The 16732-nt window shown below is 49.3% G+C and overlaps 1 protein-coding gene across 10 annotated transcripts in view; it reads left to right on the top strand.

Moving 5' to 3' along the window:
* SHANK3 (SH3 and multiple ankyrin repeat domains 3) overlaps window positions 1–16732 on the top strand; it is a 430757-nt gene that overhangs the window by 129796 nt on the left and 284229 nt on the right. For 9 of the 10 annotated variants that reach the window (XR_014538733.1, XR_014538734.1, XM_083572536.1 and 6 more), the window contains exons 3-4: window positions 5760–5963; window positions 10135–10206. Coding sequence is in view for 8 of the 10 variants with exons in the window: in XM_083572536.1 (XP_083428662.1) it covers window positions 5760–5963; window positions 10135–10206 (276 nt within the window). In the remaining 2 variants the exon portion in view is untranslated. Of the gene's footprint in view, window positions 1–5759; window positions 5964–10134; window positions 10207–14390; window positions 14616–16732 lie in introns of those variants that run through there. The other variant, XM_083572534.1, reaches the window with a different exon arrangement.

A 16732-nucleotide genomic window follows, 5' to 3' on the forward strand; every position in this document is an offset into this window, starting at 1 on the left:
CTGAGTACCAACATAAGACCGAGTCACCAAGTGGTTTTTTGTGGGGTGCACCGCTACCTCCTTGTTAAAAAAACACTTGCCTGTGAAGTAATTGTGGCCACAGGAGTGGAGCATGATTTTTTTTCATAACGTTGACCCTTCCTCGACAGGGGCTTGCGGGAAAGAGTCTGGCAGGGGTGGCTGGGAGAGAGCAGGTACACCATGAGTGTCACAGATCAGCACCAGCCTTGCCACCTCCTCTTGCCTTGTTCGCAACCCTCAGAGATGGTCTGAATTTCCAGGTGCAAAATTGGGTGGTTTTTGCTGGGCTTGGGCAAGAGAGACCTTTTCAAAAAGGTCCGCAGTAGCCTTCTGCAAGGATGTGTTAGTGGGCAAAACTTCAGAATGCAAGCGGTCTTTTGTCAAAGCTGATCTGGGGGTGGGGCTGGGGGACACAGGCCTGCCAAATTATTATTATTATTATTTATTAAAGGTGCTGAGGTCCATTGCCAGATTTCCCAATCTCCTGGATTTCTGGGGAAGCTTCACGAAGAGTAACTGTTCCACTGGATGCATTATGGAAGCAGTTAGTCTGATCAGCGCACATCCCTTTGTATTATTCATTTTGATTCTAAATTCAGAGCGTCCCCCACATCCTGTCCTGGGCTTTCAGTAGAAATAGATCTTTCGCTTTGTGATGTAGCATTCAAGTACCAGAAAAGCATTTTCTCTAGCTGCTCCCACTCCTGAACACCAGGGATGGGATCATGGGCTGCATTTCCATCCCATTTTTGGGTCAGGCAGGGAGAGGCACGGTTTGTGGCTTGTTCTGGGGAGAGGGGGCTGGCAGCACTTGCGAAGCATGCTAAGCAATGACTGCTGTGCACAACCACCTCCTGCAATGAAACGGCTTCAAACCGTTGGGGGTTGAAGGCAGCTGCTCATGTTTCCAGAGTAAGGCAGTGTAAGGTGTTGATTTCCTGAAACCAGGGTCTTGGGCTGGTTTGAGACATGGAGAAAGAGCAGCTGCAAAAGACAAAACAGGTATCATAATTAAACAAGTTAATACCAAGAAATGAAAAACATTTCAAGAAGGCAGTTAAGGAAAGAAAAAAATGACTCCTGGTGGACGGAAGTCAATACAAAAGACTAGAGTGCTTAGGTTTGATCATTCAGAATAATGTTGTTGTTGTTTAGTCATTTAGTCGTATCCGACTCTTCGTGACCCCATGGACCAGAGCACGCCAGGCACTCCTGTCTTCCACTGCCTCCCGCAGTTTGGTCAAACTCATGATTGTAGCTTTGAGAACACTGTCCAACCATCTTGTCCTCTGTCATCCCCTTCTCCTTGTGCCCTCCATCTTTTCCAACATCAGGGTCTTTTCCAGGAGTCTTCTCTTCTCATGAGGTGGCCAAAGTATTGGGGCCTCAGCTTCAGGATCTGTCCTTCCAGGGAGCACTCAGGGCTGATTTCCTTAAGAATGGAGAGGTTTGATCTTCTTGCAGTCCATGGCACTCTCAAGAGCCTCCTCCAGCACCAGAATTCAAAAGCATCAGTTCTTTGGCGATCAGCCTTCTTTATGGTCCAGCTCTCACTTCCTTGTATCAGAATAATAACCACAGGTTGTTGATGGAGGGGAAGATAATTAGTTATTATGTATTTTTATGCATTTGTTTATCCTTAGTTTTAGTTTGAATTTTGGATGGAATCTTTCTGTGGATGTATGTGAAGCAAAACTCAATAAAAATTATATTAAAAAGAAAAAGAGAAGCTGCCTCTGGCTTGTGTTGAGAAAGGTAGACTCGAATCTACCTTGTTTGAAAAACTCAGGACAGCTTAAAAGAAGGTCCTTCTTCAAGCCGTGCACAGTCCAACTATGGATCTCCCTTCTGTAGGAGGCAGTCATGGCCACCAACTTGCTTGACTTTAATAGAGGATTGGACAAATCCATGGAGGACAGGTCCATGGGTGGCTATCAGCCATGATGTAATTCCAATGCTCTGCCAGCAGTGCTTCTGAAACCACAGGAAGGGAGAAGACCCTTGTGCTTGACTCCTGGTTTCTGGCTTCCCATCATGGCTATCTTGGTTGCCAGTGTGAGAAGAAGATGCTGGACTAGGTGGGCCATTGGCCTGATCCAGCAGGACTCCTTCTTATGCTGTAGACTGAAATCTCAAATTTTAACATACGATAGCACATGAAGAACGACAACGTACTGAGATCCCTTCCTTAATCCCTCATGCACTTCAGAAGAGGCTGCAGGGTATCCCTCCTTTGTTGGCATCACCCTTGGACAGCGTCCGCTGAAGCAGAAAATGTGTCCCTCAAGCAGTTTTCATTAAAAAGCATGAGCAACATTTGGCCTGCTGGGACCTCACCTGTTCTCCAAGAATCCTCAAAGATTATAGACGCAGGTGCTGAGAAAACACCCGCAAGCTCCTTTAGTCCTCTTGTGGGCAGCTCATCAGGCCCTGGAGATTTGAATTCATCTAAAGTAGCCTGGTGTTCCCTTACTACCTCTTTGCCTATCTTAGGCTGCAGCTCCCTCCTTACATCATTTACTCATCATTATTATCACCAGGTTGGACATTGCTTTCCTTTTGGGCGAAGACAGAGCAATTCCACCTCTTCTCTGTCACCCAATAGCATTTCTCCATCTTCTCCATGCAGAGGACCTACGACTTGCTTGTTCTTGTTCTTCTTGCTTCGAAGATAGCCAAATAAACTTCTTTTCTAACCTTACTTGCAGGCCTGAGCTGATTCTCAATTTTAGCCCTCCTGACCTTCTCCCTGAAACTATTGGCTACTCGTGTGTACTCCTCCTTTGTTATTTCCCCTTTCTCCCATTTCTTATACATGCCCTTTTAAAATCTCAGCTCATCTTTAAGCTTCTAATTTAGCCACGCCAGTTTCTTTAGATGCCCCTCACTTTTCTTTCTCGTTGGAATTGTCTGCATTTAGAATTTCAATATTTCTCATTTTAGAACCTCCCATCCAACTTGACTCTTTGAGTATTTCTGACCATGGGATCTCACCCAACAGCTCCTTCAGCTTTTAAAATTTGGCCTTCTTAAAGTCTAAAGTGCATGTCCAACTATACTTTCCCTTTCCTCTGTAACATGAAACCAACACAATCACTTCCTCACAAGGTTTGCAAGTTACTTCCACTTTGTCAATCAGTTCCTTCCTGTTGCTGAGGACCAGGTCCAAGATAGATGATGCCCTTGCTGTTTCTTCCACCTTCTGGGAAATGAAATTGTCAGCGAAGCAACAGAGGAATTTGTCAGACCTTGCATTACTGGCAGGGTTTGAGTCCCAACAGATATCAGGGAAGTTGAAGTCCCCCATGATTACTATTTCTCTCCTTTTTGAATGTTTGGTAATCTGCTCTAGGAAGACATCATCCAAGTCTTCAGTCTGGCTTGGTGGTCTATAGCAAACACCCACAGTAAGGACACTGTTGTTCCTCTCTCCTACAATTTTTACCCTTTACAGTGGTACCTCGGGTTACATACACTTCAGGTTACATACGCTTCGGGTTACAGACTCTGCTAACCCAGAAATAGTACCTCAGGTTAAGAACTTTGCTTCAGGATGAGAACAGAAGTCAGGCTCCGGCGGCACAGCAGCAGCAGGAGGCCCCATTAGCTAAAGTGGTGCTTCAGGTTAAGAACAGTTTCAGGTTAAGAACGGACCTCCAGAACGAATTAAGTACTTAACCTGAGATACCACTGTAGTCTCAATCTGCCTTCCATGCTCCAGATCATATAATGCTTCTCCTCCTCCCTTCTTGTTTGTTCTATTTCATCTGAGTAGGTTATATTTCTCAGTTCCTACATTCCAGTCATGTGTCTCATCCCACCAGGTTTTAGTAATGCCTCCTAGGTCATATTTGCCATCCTGTATGAGCTCAAATTCGTTGTGTTTTCCCCCATGCTCTGTGTGTTAGTATAGAAACAACTGATACCATTTATCTCTTAATATTTCCTCACAACATGTTGGGAGCCAGGCCCACCCGCACAGGTAATCTCTGTGCATTTCAGACTCTGGTGACCCTCTTCCTGCCTGCCCTGAAAAGCATCGCCTGCCGTTTTGTGTGCAAAGGGAAGGGCAGTTCATTCATTCTCTCCCAATATCTTGTTTTTTCAGCCTTAAGTTCATTTCTCCACATTTCAACATCCTTTCTATAAGATAAATGAATATATTTAATAATCCCTCATGAAAATTCATCAGCATTTAAATTAGAATTTCTCTTAATATGCACATGTTTGTTTGCAATTTTGCCTGATCCTATTTTGTTTAGCCTACCCAGATATTTAGAATGCTGGTTCATGTTTTAATTTGTTTTTCGTTTATTGTTGAGTTTAATTTTGGGGGGGGACGCTTTAAGTAATTGTTGTTCATTCTGTTTAAACAGCAATGTTATTTGTCTTATCTTTATTGTCAACCACTTGAAAGTTTTTTGTAACGAGGTGTGTGGATTTTATGAAATAAGTAAATAGGCTAACAATGTAGCTGTTTAAAACTGTTTTTGTAGATAATTTTATGGTCCGTCAGGGACAGGGGAGATGCTGACAAGTGCGCACTGGGGGAAGCGGGGCTGGCGTCTGACTTGGGAGAGAGGGGCAGTGATTTGTGGGGGACTGTACCGGCCAGGAGGCGAGAGCTGGAGCCAAGGGAAGCTTCCCAGCTGGAGGGTGGAGCGCAGGATGGGTCAGAAGAAGAGGAGGAAGAGGCAGGTCAGGCAAATGAAGGGCTGGAAGGGCTTCCCCATCCTCTCCTGCACCACTATCTCCCAGAACCAGGAGGGGATTGAAAAGGGAGGAGCAGAGGCAGTTTTCAGGCAGGCTCTCTGGCTGCGTGCGTGCAGCCCATTGGTAGAAGGTTCCTAAGCTGGCGGAGGGGGCGTGGACCTCCTTCTGCTGCAACTGCTCCATAGAGTACAGACCTGGGAATAGCTCCCTAGGCACTAAAACATGGGTAGGCAAACTAAGGCCCGGGGGCCGGATCCAGCCCATTCGTCTTCTAAATCCGGCCCGCAGACAGACCAGGAATCAGAGTGTTTTTACATGAGTAGAGCATGTGCTTTTATTTAAAATGCATCTCTGGGTTATTTGTGGGGCATAGGGATTCGTTCATTTCCCCACAAAAAATATAGTCCGGCCCCCCACAAGGTCTGAGGGACCCTGCTGAAAAAGTTTGCTGACCCCTGCACTAAAATGTTGTGTGTGGTATCTGGAGCCATGGAAACTACTGTTAAGTGTCAGCTTTGTCCTTAAAGAGTTAACCATCTGCCGTGTGCATTCCTTTGGCTGAGGAGACCCTTGACATCGTTTTATTCTTTTCGTAAACCACGTTGAGGTTTTTCCCCTTTACAATAAAGTGACATATAAATTTAACGATTCAAATAAATAAAAATAAATAATGTGCACGTTTTTGCAAAGCGGGTTCCCCTAATATAATGCATTTTTAGTTGGGAGATGTTTTTTTGTTTGTCTTTTAACTTGCATATGTATTTTAATGCACACTCCCCCCCCCCCCAACACAATTTATTTCTGCGCACTTTTGCCGGAGAACTGCATTGCAAAATGCAGGCAAGTGTGGCTTTTGAAGGATAGCTGTGCTTCACTTTGCATATTGGTTCAAGAAGAGTGAACACGGTGGCTTCTCATTAAAATGCAAACAAAACCCAATGCCTCTCCCTCCCCCTGCCCACATTTTGTACCAATTTGCTCAGCAGCATCTCTCTCTCTCTATCTCTCTCTCTTCCCCTTGACAGAAGTGCATGCGGCTGAACCCTGATGTCCCCGTCTGGGTCTCCAAGCAGCGCATCCTCTGCACCTTGAACCACAGCCTGAAGGACGTGCTGAACTATGGCCTCTTCCAGCCAGCCTTCAACGGCAGGGCCGGGAAGTTCCTGGACGAAGAGCGGCTGTTGAGGGAGTACCCTCTGAACCCGGACACCCCGGTCCCTTACCTGGAGGTACCGACCTGGAGGCCTGCCTCGTTTTCCCTAGCTACCACCCCCAGCCCCACTTGGGCCTGCCTTGGGGCATGGGCGCCATGTTGAGCTGGGGTGGAATGGAAACAACAGGGGGCATTCCTTCTCCAGAGAGCAAGCTTCTGAATGGCATGGGGATTGCCAGCCTTTGCTCACTGGTGGAGGATGAGGGGGCGGGTGGAGCGTACTGCACTGCCTCCCGGAGGAGTACAGGATCAGGTTCAAGGTGCTGGTTTTAACCATCGATTTCCTAGAATCTTAGAGTTGGAAGGGACTCAAAGGTCATCTAATCCAACCCACTGCATGCAGGAATTTCAGCTACATTTATTTCTATTTATTGCAATGTACGGGCTAGAAAAGTGCCCCAGTGGTCAGAATCTTCCACTAAGAAGTCGTGCCACAACACCAGACCTTCCCTTGACTCATGGACTCAGCCACTGTGATCCACGTGATGGTCACCTCCAGGCTTGATTGTTGTAACTCACTCTACATGGGGCTGCCCTTGAGACTGACCCAGAAACTCCAGCGGGTGCAGAATGCCGTGGTGAGACTCCTTATGGGGTCCTTGCCGCAGGATCACATTCACCCGGTGCTATACCAGCTGCACTGGCTCCTGGTGGAGTACAGGGTCAGGTTTCAGGTGCTGGTTTTGACCTTTAAAGCCCTATATGGCCTAGGACCCTCATACCTATGGGACCGCCTCTCCTGGTATGTCCCACGGAGGACCTTACGGTCTTCAAACAAAAACATCTTGGAGATCCCGGGCCACAGGGAGGTTAGGCTGGCCTCAACCAGAGCCAGGGCTTCTTTGGCCATGGCCCCAATCTGGTGGAAAGGTCTGTCCCAAGAGATCAGGGCCCTGCGGGACTTGACATCTTTCCGCGGGGCCTGCAAGACGGAGCTGTTCCACCAGGCCTTTGGCCAAGGCACAGCCGGACCCCCTCTCTCCTGTAATCTTCGTAGAACTCTAACCCGATGGTTGCCATCCTGTACTCCACCGGGAGCCAGTGCAGCTGGTATAGCACCGGGTGAATGTGATCCTGCGGCAAGGACCCCATAAGGAGTCTCACCACGGCATTCTGCACCCGCTGGAGTTTCTGGGTCAGTCTCAAGGGCAGCCTCACGTAGAGTGAGTTACAATAATCGAGTTTGGAGCTTTCCGTCGCGTGGATCACAGTGGCTGAGTCCATGAGTCAAGGGAAGGTTTGGGGTTGTGGCACAACTTCTTAGTGGAAGATTCTGGCCACTGGGGCACTTTTCTAGCCCATACATGGCAACAAATAGAAATAAATCTAGCTGAGATTCCTGCATTGCAGGGGGTTGGACTAGATGACCCCTGGGTCCCTTCCAACTCTAAGATTCTATGATTCTAGGAAATTGATGGTTGACCTCGTTGCTGTACCGGAGGTCAGGCTGGGTGCTCTCAGTAACCACTTACTTGGACCTCAAAGATCTATTAAAATCCCATTTAGAAATACTGGCTTAGCATTTAATTCTTGCAGCAGAGGCGCTGTGGGTCACCTTTGCCCATCCTGGCTGGGGGCTCCCTGGCCTGTGATGTTTTGCCTCCAAAAGCAGCTGCCCCATGTGGTCTAAATGTAGATGTGTGGGATGCATCTGGTGCCTTGGCACCTGACAAATGTTGCCACCCCAATCAGATTTGGGCATGAAATATACTCGGAGTTGAGAGTGGATTTCATGCTCTTTATTCAGCTCATAGTGGTGAGGAGGAATGGAAGTTCCCCCAAAATGTCTGTTTTATATACAGTGGTACCTCTGGTTACGTACTTAATTTGTTCTGGAGGTCCGTTCTTAACCTGAAACTGTTCTTAACCTGAAGCACCACTTTAGCTAATGAGACCTCCTGCTGCCACCGTGCCGCTGCCGCACGATTTCTGTTCTCATCCTGAAGCAAAGCTCTTAACCCGAGGTAATATTTCTGGGTTAGCGGAGTCTGTAACCTGAAGCGTATGTAACCCGAGATACCACTGTACATTATTTACACAATAGGCCCCATGTGATTGGCTAATTCCGGGATTCTCCACTAGGCCAATCACTTCTGGATTCACTTCCACCTGGAGCTGGATTGGGTGGCTCCTGTGGACCAATCAGACTGCTGCATTCTGAATCCTATTGTTCTAGGACCAATCAGACTGCTGCATTTTGGATCCTATTCCACTCAGTACATAACAGGGGGATTGCAGCCGTTTCCCACCAATTTAACGCAGGCACCCACTTTTGTTTCCCCATATCTTCCCTGCTCCCCAAATCCCTTTCCGAAAGCAGATGCTGCAGGAACTTCTCTGCAAGCCTCAGGTATGGGGAGGGGGGGGGGGCTAATGTTAGGCATGTCTTTTAGCAAAAGAGATCAATGATTTCACACCGGAGTCCCTCAAGAGCTCCTCAGTGAATGCCAAGCGGGCCCAGCAGTCTGCTCCTTCTCTGATTTGTCAGTTAGTTCTAAAATGCCAACCTTTGCCACCTCTTCTTCACATAGCTCTTCAGGTGCGCTGCTTCGAAAACAATGAATCACCACCGAGCTAAATTTAGGAAAGGGAGGGAAGGAGGAGAAGAGCTGGATGGGTTTTTGTGCTTGGAAAATGGGAAGGACGGACTGATGCCAGCCACACAGGACCTGCTCAGGGCCCCAAACACTTTCACAAGACTCTTCCTGGATGGGGCCTAATTTTTATCTCTCTCCCATGACAACTGGAAGTTTGGTCTTCCTTCCTTCCTTCCTTCCTTCCTTCCTTCCAGTTCACAGGAAGTTAAATCCTACACAGTATTCCATGCTGAACTGATTTCTAAGTGCAGGTCTGAGATACTTTCCATTTGCCCCACCCCTTTCCTGGGGAACACCCGTTGTTTACTGCTGAATCGGAGCGAAGATCAGTTGGTTTTTCTGTGGATTAAACACTTCCTCTGGTCCCGCTGCTTTCCCCCAGGGAAAAGCGCTGTTTTGCGCTCCATCAGAGCAAGTGGCAATCATGTTTTCTGCAGGTTGCTGTTTGTTCCCATTCCCCGCCAAAGAGCAGCTTTTCCTTGGGAAAGGAGTGGGGTAAGGGGAAGGCTGCTTGCAGCTGACCCGCTCAGAGCCATGCTTTCTAGACCCGAGACAGGCGGATGTGTGGGGTATCCCTCAGCAGTCAACAGCGGGTTTTCCCAGAAAAAGTGATGGAAAAAAGAAAAACCTCTCAGACCCACGCCTAGAAATCACGGACGAAACAGAATCCCGTGTGGGATTTGGACCAGTTCCCTGTGAACATGGTTTTGACCTATAAATCCCCAGGTTGTTTGCCCAACAGACCTAACCAATTTCCCCCTTCCTCTGTGCCCGCCCAGATGAATGGACTTGCCCGTTTCCCCAACTCTCAGTATGGATCGTGTTTGCTCTGGTGGGAGAGAGGGTGGCACCTGATTAACCACTCTAGAATTCCTCTACCCTGGCAATTCCTCAGAGCCCAAGAACATTAGGAGAGTACTGACTTCTTCTCTGAGCCTTTTTACAGCCAAGATTGAGCAGGCATGGAGTAATATACCCATATATTACTTTTTTTAAAAAGGGGGGGTTGGTTCCCAGGTCCGATTTTAAAGCTCTGTGTCCAAGTGCCCTTTTCCCTGCGAAAACCTGTTCTTTAAAGCTGAATTGGAGCAAACAGCCATTGGGGTTTTCTGCGGATTGATGTTTGCTCTGATTCAGCTTTAAAGAGCAGCTTTAAATCTCCGGATCTAAAAAAAGGGTGCTCAGAGAGAGCTTTAAAGTGTGGACCATGTGTGAAAACAGCAGAGGAAAGGTAAGTGTAGATAAGCTCTGAGCACTGCTGTTATATCCCCCAAGATTGGGGGAAAGAACTTGCAATGCTTCCAAAGGGAAGGAACTGAACCAAGATGGTGAGCTGCCGAATACCTTCTCCTGGGAATCGCAGGTGGGGAGAGGTCCTGCTTGTGGACTTTCCATTCAGGCACCTGGTTGGACAGTGGGAGAACAAGATGCTAGACTAAAGCCCGCCCACACCCCTTGGTCCTGATCCTGCAACTGGGCTTTCTTGACATCCTTAAATGCCTCTGAAGCATGTGGGCTGCCCTTGGCACAGGGCCTGTTTTGGCGATTTGTGGGTGACGCTCCTTTCTCCCCTCTGCTCTTGTTCTCCAGTTCCGGTACAAGAGGCGAGTTTACATCCAGAGCCTGCTGGACGACAAGCAGTTTGCCAAGTTGCACACAAAGGTAAGAAGAGACCGCCATCCTCAAGGCGAGCAGGGGAGGCCCTTGCACGTGACCCAACCCCTGGTAGTCTGGCCATTCCTTTGAGATGGTGATTTCCCAATTCCTGAGACAATGGGAAGGTTCCCTCACCCGCTCCCTCCTTGCAGAGAAAACGTTTGGTCAGTTTGGGAGTCAAAATGGTTTCAGGGCTGTTTTCCTGGCTGTTTTCCAGACATGTGGTTTATATATTTATGTACGTGTTTGCTTGGTACATTTATGAACATTTATTATATATCTAAGACCTTAATTTTTTTTATTTCAAGACACATTCATAGCTACTACCCAGCATGGTTTTATCCTTTTGAGTACCAGTTGCTGGAAACCATGGGACGGGAGAGGGCTAATGTGCTCGGATCCTAGAATCATAGAATCATAGAGTTGGAAGAGACCACAAGGGCCATCGAGTCCAACCCCCTGCTTCCAGACTTCCCATAATGGTCACCTAGTTGGCCTCTGTGAGAAGAACAGGATGTTGGACCAGCTGGGCCACTGGCCTGATCCAGCAGCAGGCTCTTCTGACGTTCTTATATCTACACTGGCTGGCAGCCGCTCTCCAGGGTTTCAGACCAGGGCAGGTTGGAGTCATTCCTTGCCCGACCTGGAGATCCCAGGAATTAAATGTGGATTTGTTTTCATGCAAAGCAGGGACGCGGGTGGCGCTGTGGTCTAAACCACAGAGCCTAGGACTTGCCGATCAGAAGGTCGGCGGTTCGAATCCCCACGACGGGGTGAGCATAAAGTATGCCTCAGCTGCTGAAGCAGCTCTTGTTGTATGAGACATGAAATGATGCCCATTCCCCCTTCTCCCCTCCTGCCTGCCCTCCCCCCTTTTGCTCACAGCAGGGCCACTCAATTTGGCTTGTGGCAGCCGGCCTGGTTTCTGGCGCTCTTGTGCAGGGAGATGGAGGGGGAGAGCACCTCTGAGGTTTCAGTCCATCTAGGAAACAGCAGCTGTTGGGCGGAGGGGAAAACGCTGCAGATGCAAAGCAGGGAGAGAAATGATGATCTCTCCCTGTTGCCCCCCCCCCTGTTTGTCCAGATGGATCCCTCCAACCCACCCAGAGGCATCAAGCAGGCAAGATCATAGACTAGTGCAGTTGGAAGGCACACCCAGGGATCATATAGTCCAGCGGTTCTCAACCTGTGGGTCCCCAGATGTTGTTGGACTACAACTCCCATCATCCCTAGCTAGCAAGGCCAGAGCTCAGGGATGATGGGAGTTGTAGTCCAACAACATCTGGGGACCCACAGGTTGGGTCTGCTGCTGCAGAGCCTGGCAGGCAGCTTGTTGTCCTTGTGGCTGAGGCCACAAACCGCTTGGGTTGGTCCCTTGCCCGTTCCAGGGGTTGAGGACCTGCTGGACTAAATCCCGATCTTGTTTTATTAGAAAGAGCCTTGCAGAATCGGGCCAAAGGAGCCCATTTGGCCTGGCTTTCTGCCTCTAGCAATGGTGAGCCCTCACCTTGAGGAAGCACCAGGGTGATGTTCATCCCAAGGGAAGGCTGGCCTGTTTCTCTCCTGCCTCCGAAGCAGCTCACGTCTGGTGCTCTGATCTCCTTGGAGGAAAAGGCAGCAGAAGCCCTGGAGATGTACGAATACCAGCCATCGGCAATTTGAAGAGCCGGCCAGCGGAGCCTCTTGCCACCCTTTCTCGCCTGTCTTTTTGTGTGTGCATGAGCAATATCTCAGAGCAGCCTTTATTTTATTTTGCAAGAAGCTGTCTTTGCTCTGTGCGGTTGGCAATGTGCTCCCCCCTCCGCCCCCTGCAATTCCCTCTGATTGGGTTAAGATAGCAGTTTTCATTCGTGCCCTTTTGGCAACGAAAGCAGCCTTCAGAAAATGATTGCAAAGTGGCACTTGGTAAGCAGCCGCAAATATTGACTTGGTCTGTGGACGGCTTCTGTGCAGTTCAGAATACTTTGAGGCTCCGTTCCGTTCAATGAGCGTTATCTTGGTGCGGATACAAATCTTCCGCAGAGTTAATTACCTCTAGGCCAGTGTGAGCCATTTTGAACTTCTCATCATGAGTCAGAGGAGATAGCTTGATACCCTCTATAATTAAGGAAATGTTGTTAGTAAAATCATCACAGAATTGTGGGTTTTTTTTGAAGACTTGTGATCCCTGGAGGTGCTTTTAGGAGCACTCTTTGATTTCCACTGCTGCAATTCTGCACAAGGTAACCCGGCTCTTTTTTTAGGCAGGCTACACTTTTGTGATGGCTAAAGGTGCAGAAATCTCTGAAGAATGTCTCACGGAATGGGGAGAGCCATGTGGCAGCGATGTGAGCCAGAGTCTGGATTGTGACTCGTCCATGGATATACTGATTGGAGTAGACCCTGCGGCTGTTTTCAGGAGGGGTTTTCAATTGGGTTTTGAAACAGTTTCTCACCGTGGTTCTGCTTGAGGATGGGCAATGATATCTAGCAAAGGCCTGATCTTTCCAGGAGCTGCTGTTCCCTTCCGTAAGGAAAACCTCACAGCAAGAATCCAGGCAATGCTTTCTCCCAGAGACTTGCCTGTGACTGAGGACATAGGTCCAGTTTTGCCCCACAGTTTCTAGGCCCAGGCCCACACTTTCCCGGTCCATGTCTGAGCTCTTTTTTAACTTCCCCTGCCACTTCCCCCACTCTCGAATGCTGAATCAAAAAGCTACATATGATTTATTATTTATTCTCATTATTTATTAAATTTGTATTTATTGGTCCTGCTAGCTAGGAATGATGGGAACTGTAGTCTTTTAGAAGACATCTGAAGGCAGCCCTGTTTAGGGAAGCTTTTAATGTTTAATAAATTATTGTATTTTAATATTCTGTTGGAAGCCGCCCAGATGGGCGGGGTATAATTATTATTATTATTATTATTATTATTATTATTATTATTATTATTATTATCCAAAAGCAGCTGGAAACCAGTTAGGGAAGCCCTGCTAGGCTGTATTTACTCACTTTAGAGCCCTATTATATGGCTTGCTTAGTTAATCTTCTGGTACTGGGATTAAATAAGATCTCATTATATACCATTTCATTACAGTCATACCTTGGCTCTCAAACACCTTGACTCCCAAACAAATCGGCTCCCGAACGATGGAAACCCAGAAGTGAGTGTTCTGGTTTTCAGACGATTTTCAGAAGCTGAATGTCCGGTGCGGATTCCGATTGGCCGATTGGCTGCAGGACGGTCCTGCAGCCAATCGGAAGCTGCACCTTGGTTTTCAAACGGTTCTGGGAGTCAAACGGTCCTGGAACACATTCTGTTCGAGAACCAAGGTACGACTGTATATTTTTCCAGAACTTCATGTGCAGATATCAGGGCACACCACAACATAAAAATACAATAGGAATGACACAGATTTCTGGTGGTGTGTAACAGTGTATTTCACCAGTTGCTTAAAGCATGGAAGCTTTTTGAGGGAGGTTGATGTCTGACGTACGGCAGTGCGGCAGCTCAGGTCTAGCACCACAGAGCCCCAGGTTTGAATCCTGCCTGCATCCCAGAGCTCCCTTGGGCTAGCCGCTCCCTTAACCCAGCCTATGTCGCAGGGTCGTTGTGACGAGGTGACTCTGCGTGCCACCTTGAGCTCCTTGGAGGAGAGGCAGGGACAAACGAAGCAAACCGGCAAAGAAGCGCGTTCTGCTGCTGGGATGGTATCGACCCTGCTGTGGCTGCCTCTTTCATGACACTGTTTTATTGATCTGAATGTCTTGTCGTTGGCTGCTTTGGAGGAAAAGCAGGACAGCATTTTTTTTAAAAAAAAATAAACAAATGACTAAATGAGAGGGAGGACATTGCCTCCACCCCCCCAGCCCCAGCCCATCCTTTCCTGGGCTCTCTGTGCTCTGGAACCTCACATGGTGTTGAATTTCAGGCTTTGGAGCCGATGGCAGGTGGTTGGCAGTTTCCCCCTTCCTTCTGGGTCAGGCAGCACCAGAGGGGCCGTTCGGGACAGCTGGCCTGAGAGAGGAGAGAGAGGCAGAGGTCTGGCAGGGCGAGGGGGGAGCAGGAAGGGAGGAAAGACACAAACGCCTCCTGCAACAGCAGCGGTGAGGGGCTTGCAGAAAGGGTCATTTGCAAAGCTGGCCACAGTGCATCCCCTCAGCACAGCCGCTGCTGTTTTGCTTGGACAGAGGGAAGGTTGTGGAATGTGCGAGTGTGTGTGTGTGTGTGTCCGCCTGACAGTGAGCATTTGTGTGTGTGTGTGTCTGTCCGGGTGTGAGCTCTACGCCCTGTCCTCAAGCCAGTGTGGAGATGAGCGAGGGACAGAGTCAGCGCCGTGGGGAGGAAGATGGGCGCCTCTCTGGGAAGGAAACCGACCCCGCGGGGAGACCAGGAGCAAAAGCCGAGGCATGGCAGGTCCAGAGCCAAAAGCAAGGTACCCCACCCTCACTTAGCCACACGCTCTGGGTTTGACCTTCCTCACTGCCGCTCCGTTGGTGGGGAAAGGGATGGGGACTCCCTCCAGGCTGCCTGGGCTGGCCTCCACTTTTGACACGTGGCCTTGCTGTGGGCGTGTGTTGGCCATTTGTGGCCCTCTGCCACCCTCCAGCTGGATTTCTGCCCCTGGCACATGGGCTGATAACTAGGGCACCGTTCTCTCGCCCCTGGGTGTGGAAGGGTGCTAGCAGGATGGAAATGAAGCTGACTTCTGCACAGAGGCTGGTTCTCGGCCACCGTTAAGGGTGGCAGAGCCACAGGACATGCATGGATTTGACCCCCAGGGCACCAGTTCGTTGGCAAATTGTTCTCTGCTGCCGCTCTGAAATGTCCTCAGGCTCTGGGGGTTGGACGAGGGGACCTGGGGGTCCCTTCCAACTCTCTAGTTCTGTGATTCCGTGATGCAAGGCCCGATTGCTCCTGTTTTGAGCAAAGCCTGGGGGGGGGGGCAAGCAGACTTTTAGCCTCATTCTCCAGCATGGCCCTGCGGCCTCTTACTATTTCATGAGTATTTGATTGTTCAGCACTGTCTGCTTCACACTGGGGGGTGCAGTGGAGGAGGGAGCAGGGGGAGGGGGCAGGATACAAACCTGCATCTTATCCTGGAGTCTCAGCCCATGGAGATGCCACCTCGGATCCTTGGTGCGCTGTCGCAGGAGTCAATCTGGGGTGGTGGTCTGCGAGGGGCTGTGTCCCCAATCCTGAGGCCAGACTGGGTTTCTCCATCCAGGATAGAGGCTCCCCCTCCTCCTCCTTTGAGACTTCCCTGCTGGGGTGGCAGCTAAAGACCTCTCTCTCTCCCTCTCCCTCTCTCTGGGTTTTTCTTTCTTTTTCATTGTGCGTCAGGGAATTGATTATCTGACAGCTCGTGGTGGCAAACAGATGAGATGCACCTACTTGCTTGCTGTTTAACCTCGAGCTTCCTCCGTGACAGCAGGCGGGCTGGATTGGGGGGGGGGGGGCTTGTCCTTGGACACCTGTGGGCAGGGGCTGCACTGGTGGCAGTGGGCTTCAGCCCACCTGCGGCTTCCCTTCTGCACTCGCAGATCCTGTCCCTGCCCTGGACTTTCCTGCCTTGCCAGCTGGTGAGGATTCCTGAAGGGCAGTTGGAGTCAGTTCCCTGCAAGAAGAACATCTCATTTCCTCCCTTCTGTTGCAGTTTGGGGGAGAGAAAAGGAGCCTCTGCTACATGCACTCCTTCTTTCCTTCCTTCCTCTATTTCTCTCCCTCCCTCTTTCCTTTTTGTAATGAGCTGGATTCCCCCGCCCTGCCCTTTTCTGGAGGCTGTTGATTTTCCTTACAATTCCTTCCTAATGGAGGATAATGGGCTGCTTCGCCAAGGGCCACCAGCTGGGCAGCTGTGAGCCAAACACCCCCGCAACATCTCCCCCCCCATTCCAGCCCCTCCTTTCCTCTACCAGCGCATTCTTGACTATTAACTTCATATCCCGACTTTGGCAGCCACCCCTCCAAGCACACTTAACAGAGTTGTCTGCTGACGCCAAGCAGTTTCATGTAAATGAGATCTGGGCCAGCCTGCCACAGTTACCTGGAGCCCAGAGAAGGCCAGAGAGGTGCCCTGAGGATCTCAGCACCCCTGGGTGGGGGCCAGGAACACAAGAGTCAGCCTGGCCAATTGCTTACTAACCCTTAAAGCACCAAATGATTTGTAGCTGTGTCAAAATGTGTCCGTCTGAATTTTGAGTGCCAAAATAGAGTTTATCTGTGCAGGGAAGAAGGAGGGGGCCCTGAAAAGCCTGTTCACCTTCTGCCCCACCCTAAGCCGCACCATGTACTCAGTGCTGTTATTTCCTCCTCCGCTGAGGCGTTGATGCCACCTTTTCACAAATTGCTATATTCATTCTTGGATGAAGGAATTGAGGGGATGCTCAGCAAATTTGCAGGTGGCGCCAAACTGGGAGGGGCAGCTAATGCTGCAGAAAACAGAATCAGAATTCAAGATGACTGGTAGCAGATTGGAGAACTGGGCCCAAGCTAACAAAATGGATATCAATAGGGACAAATGTCAGGTTCTGCACTTAGGCAGGAAGAACC

The sequence above is a fragment of the Podarcis filfolensis genome (assembly GCF_964270895.1).
Source record: "Podarcis filfolensis genome assembly, chromosome: 10".
NCBI lineage: Eukaryota > Metazoa > Chordata > Lepidosauria > Squamata > Lacertidae > Podarcis > Podarcis filfolensis.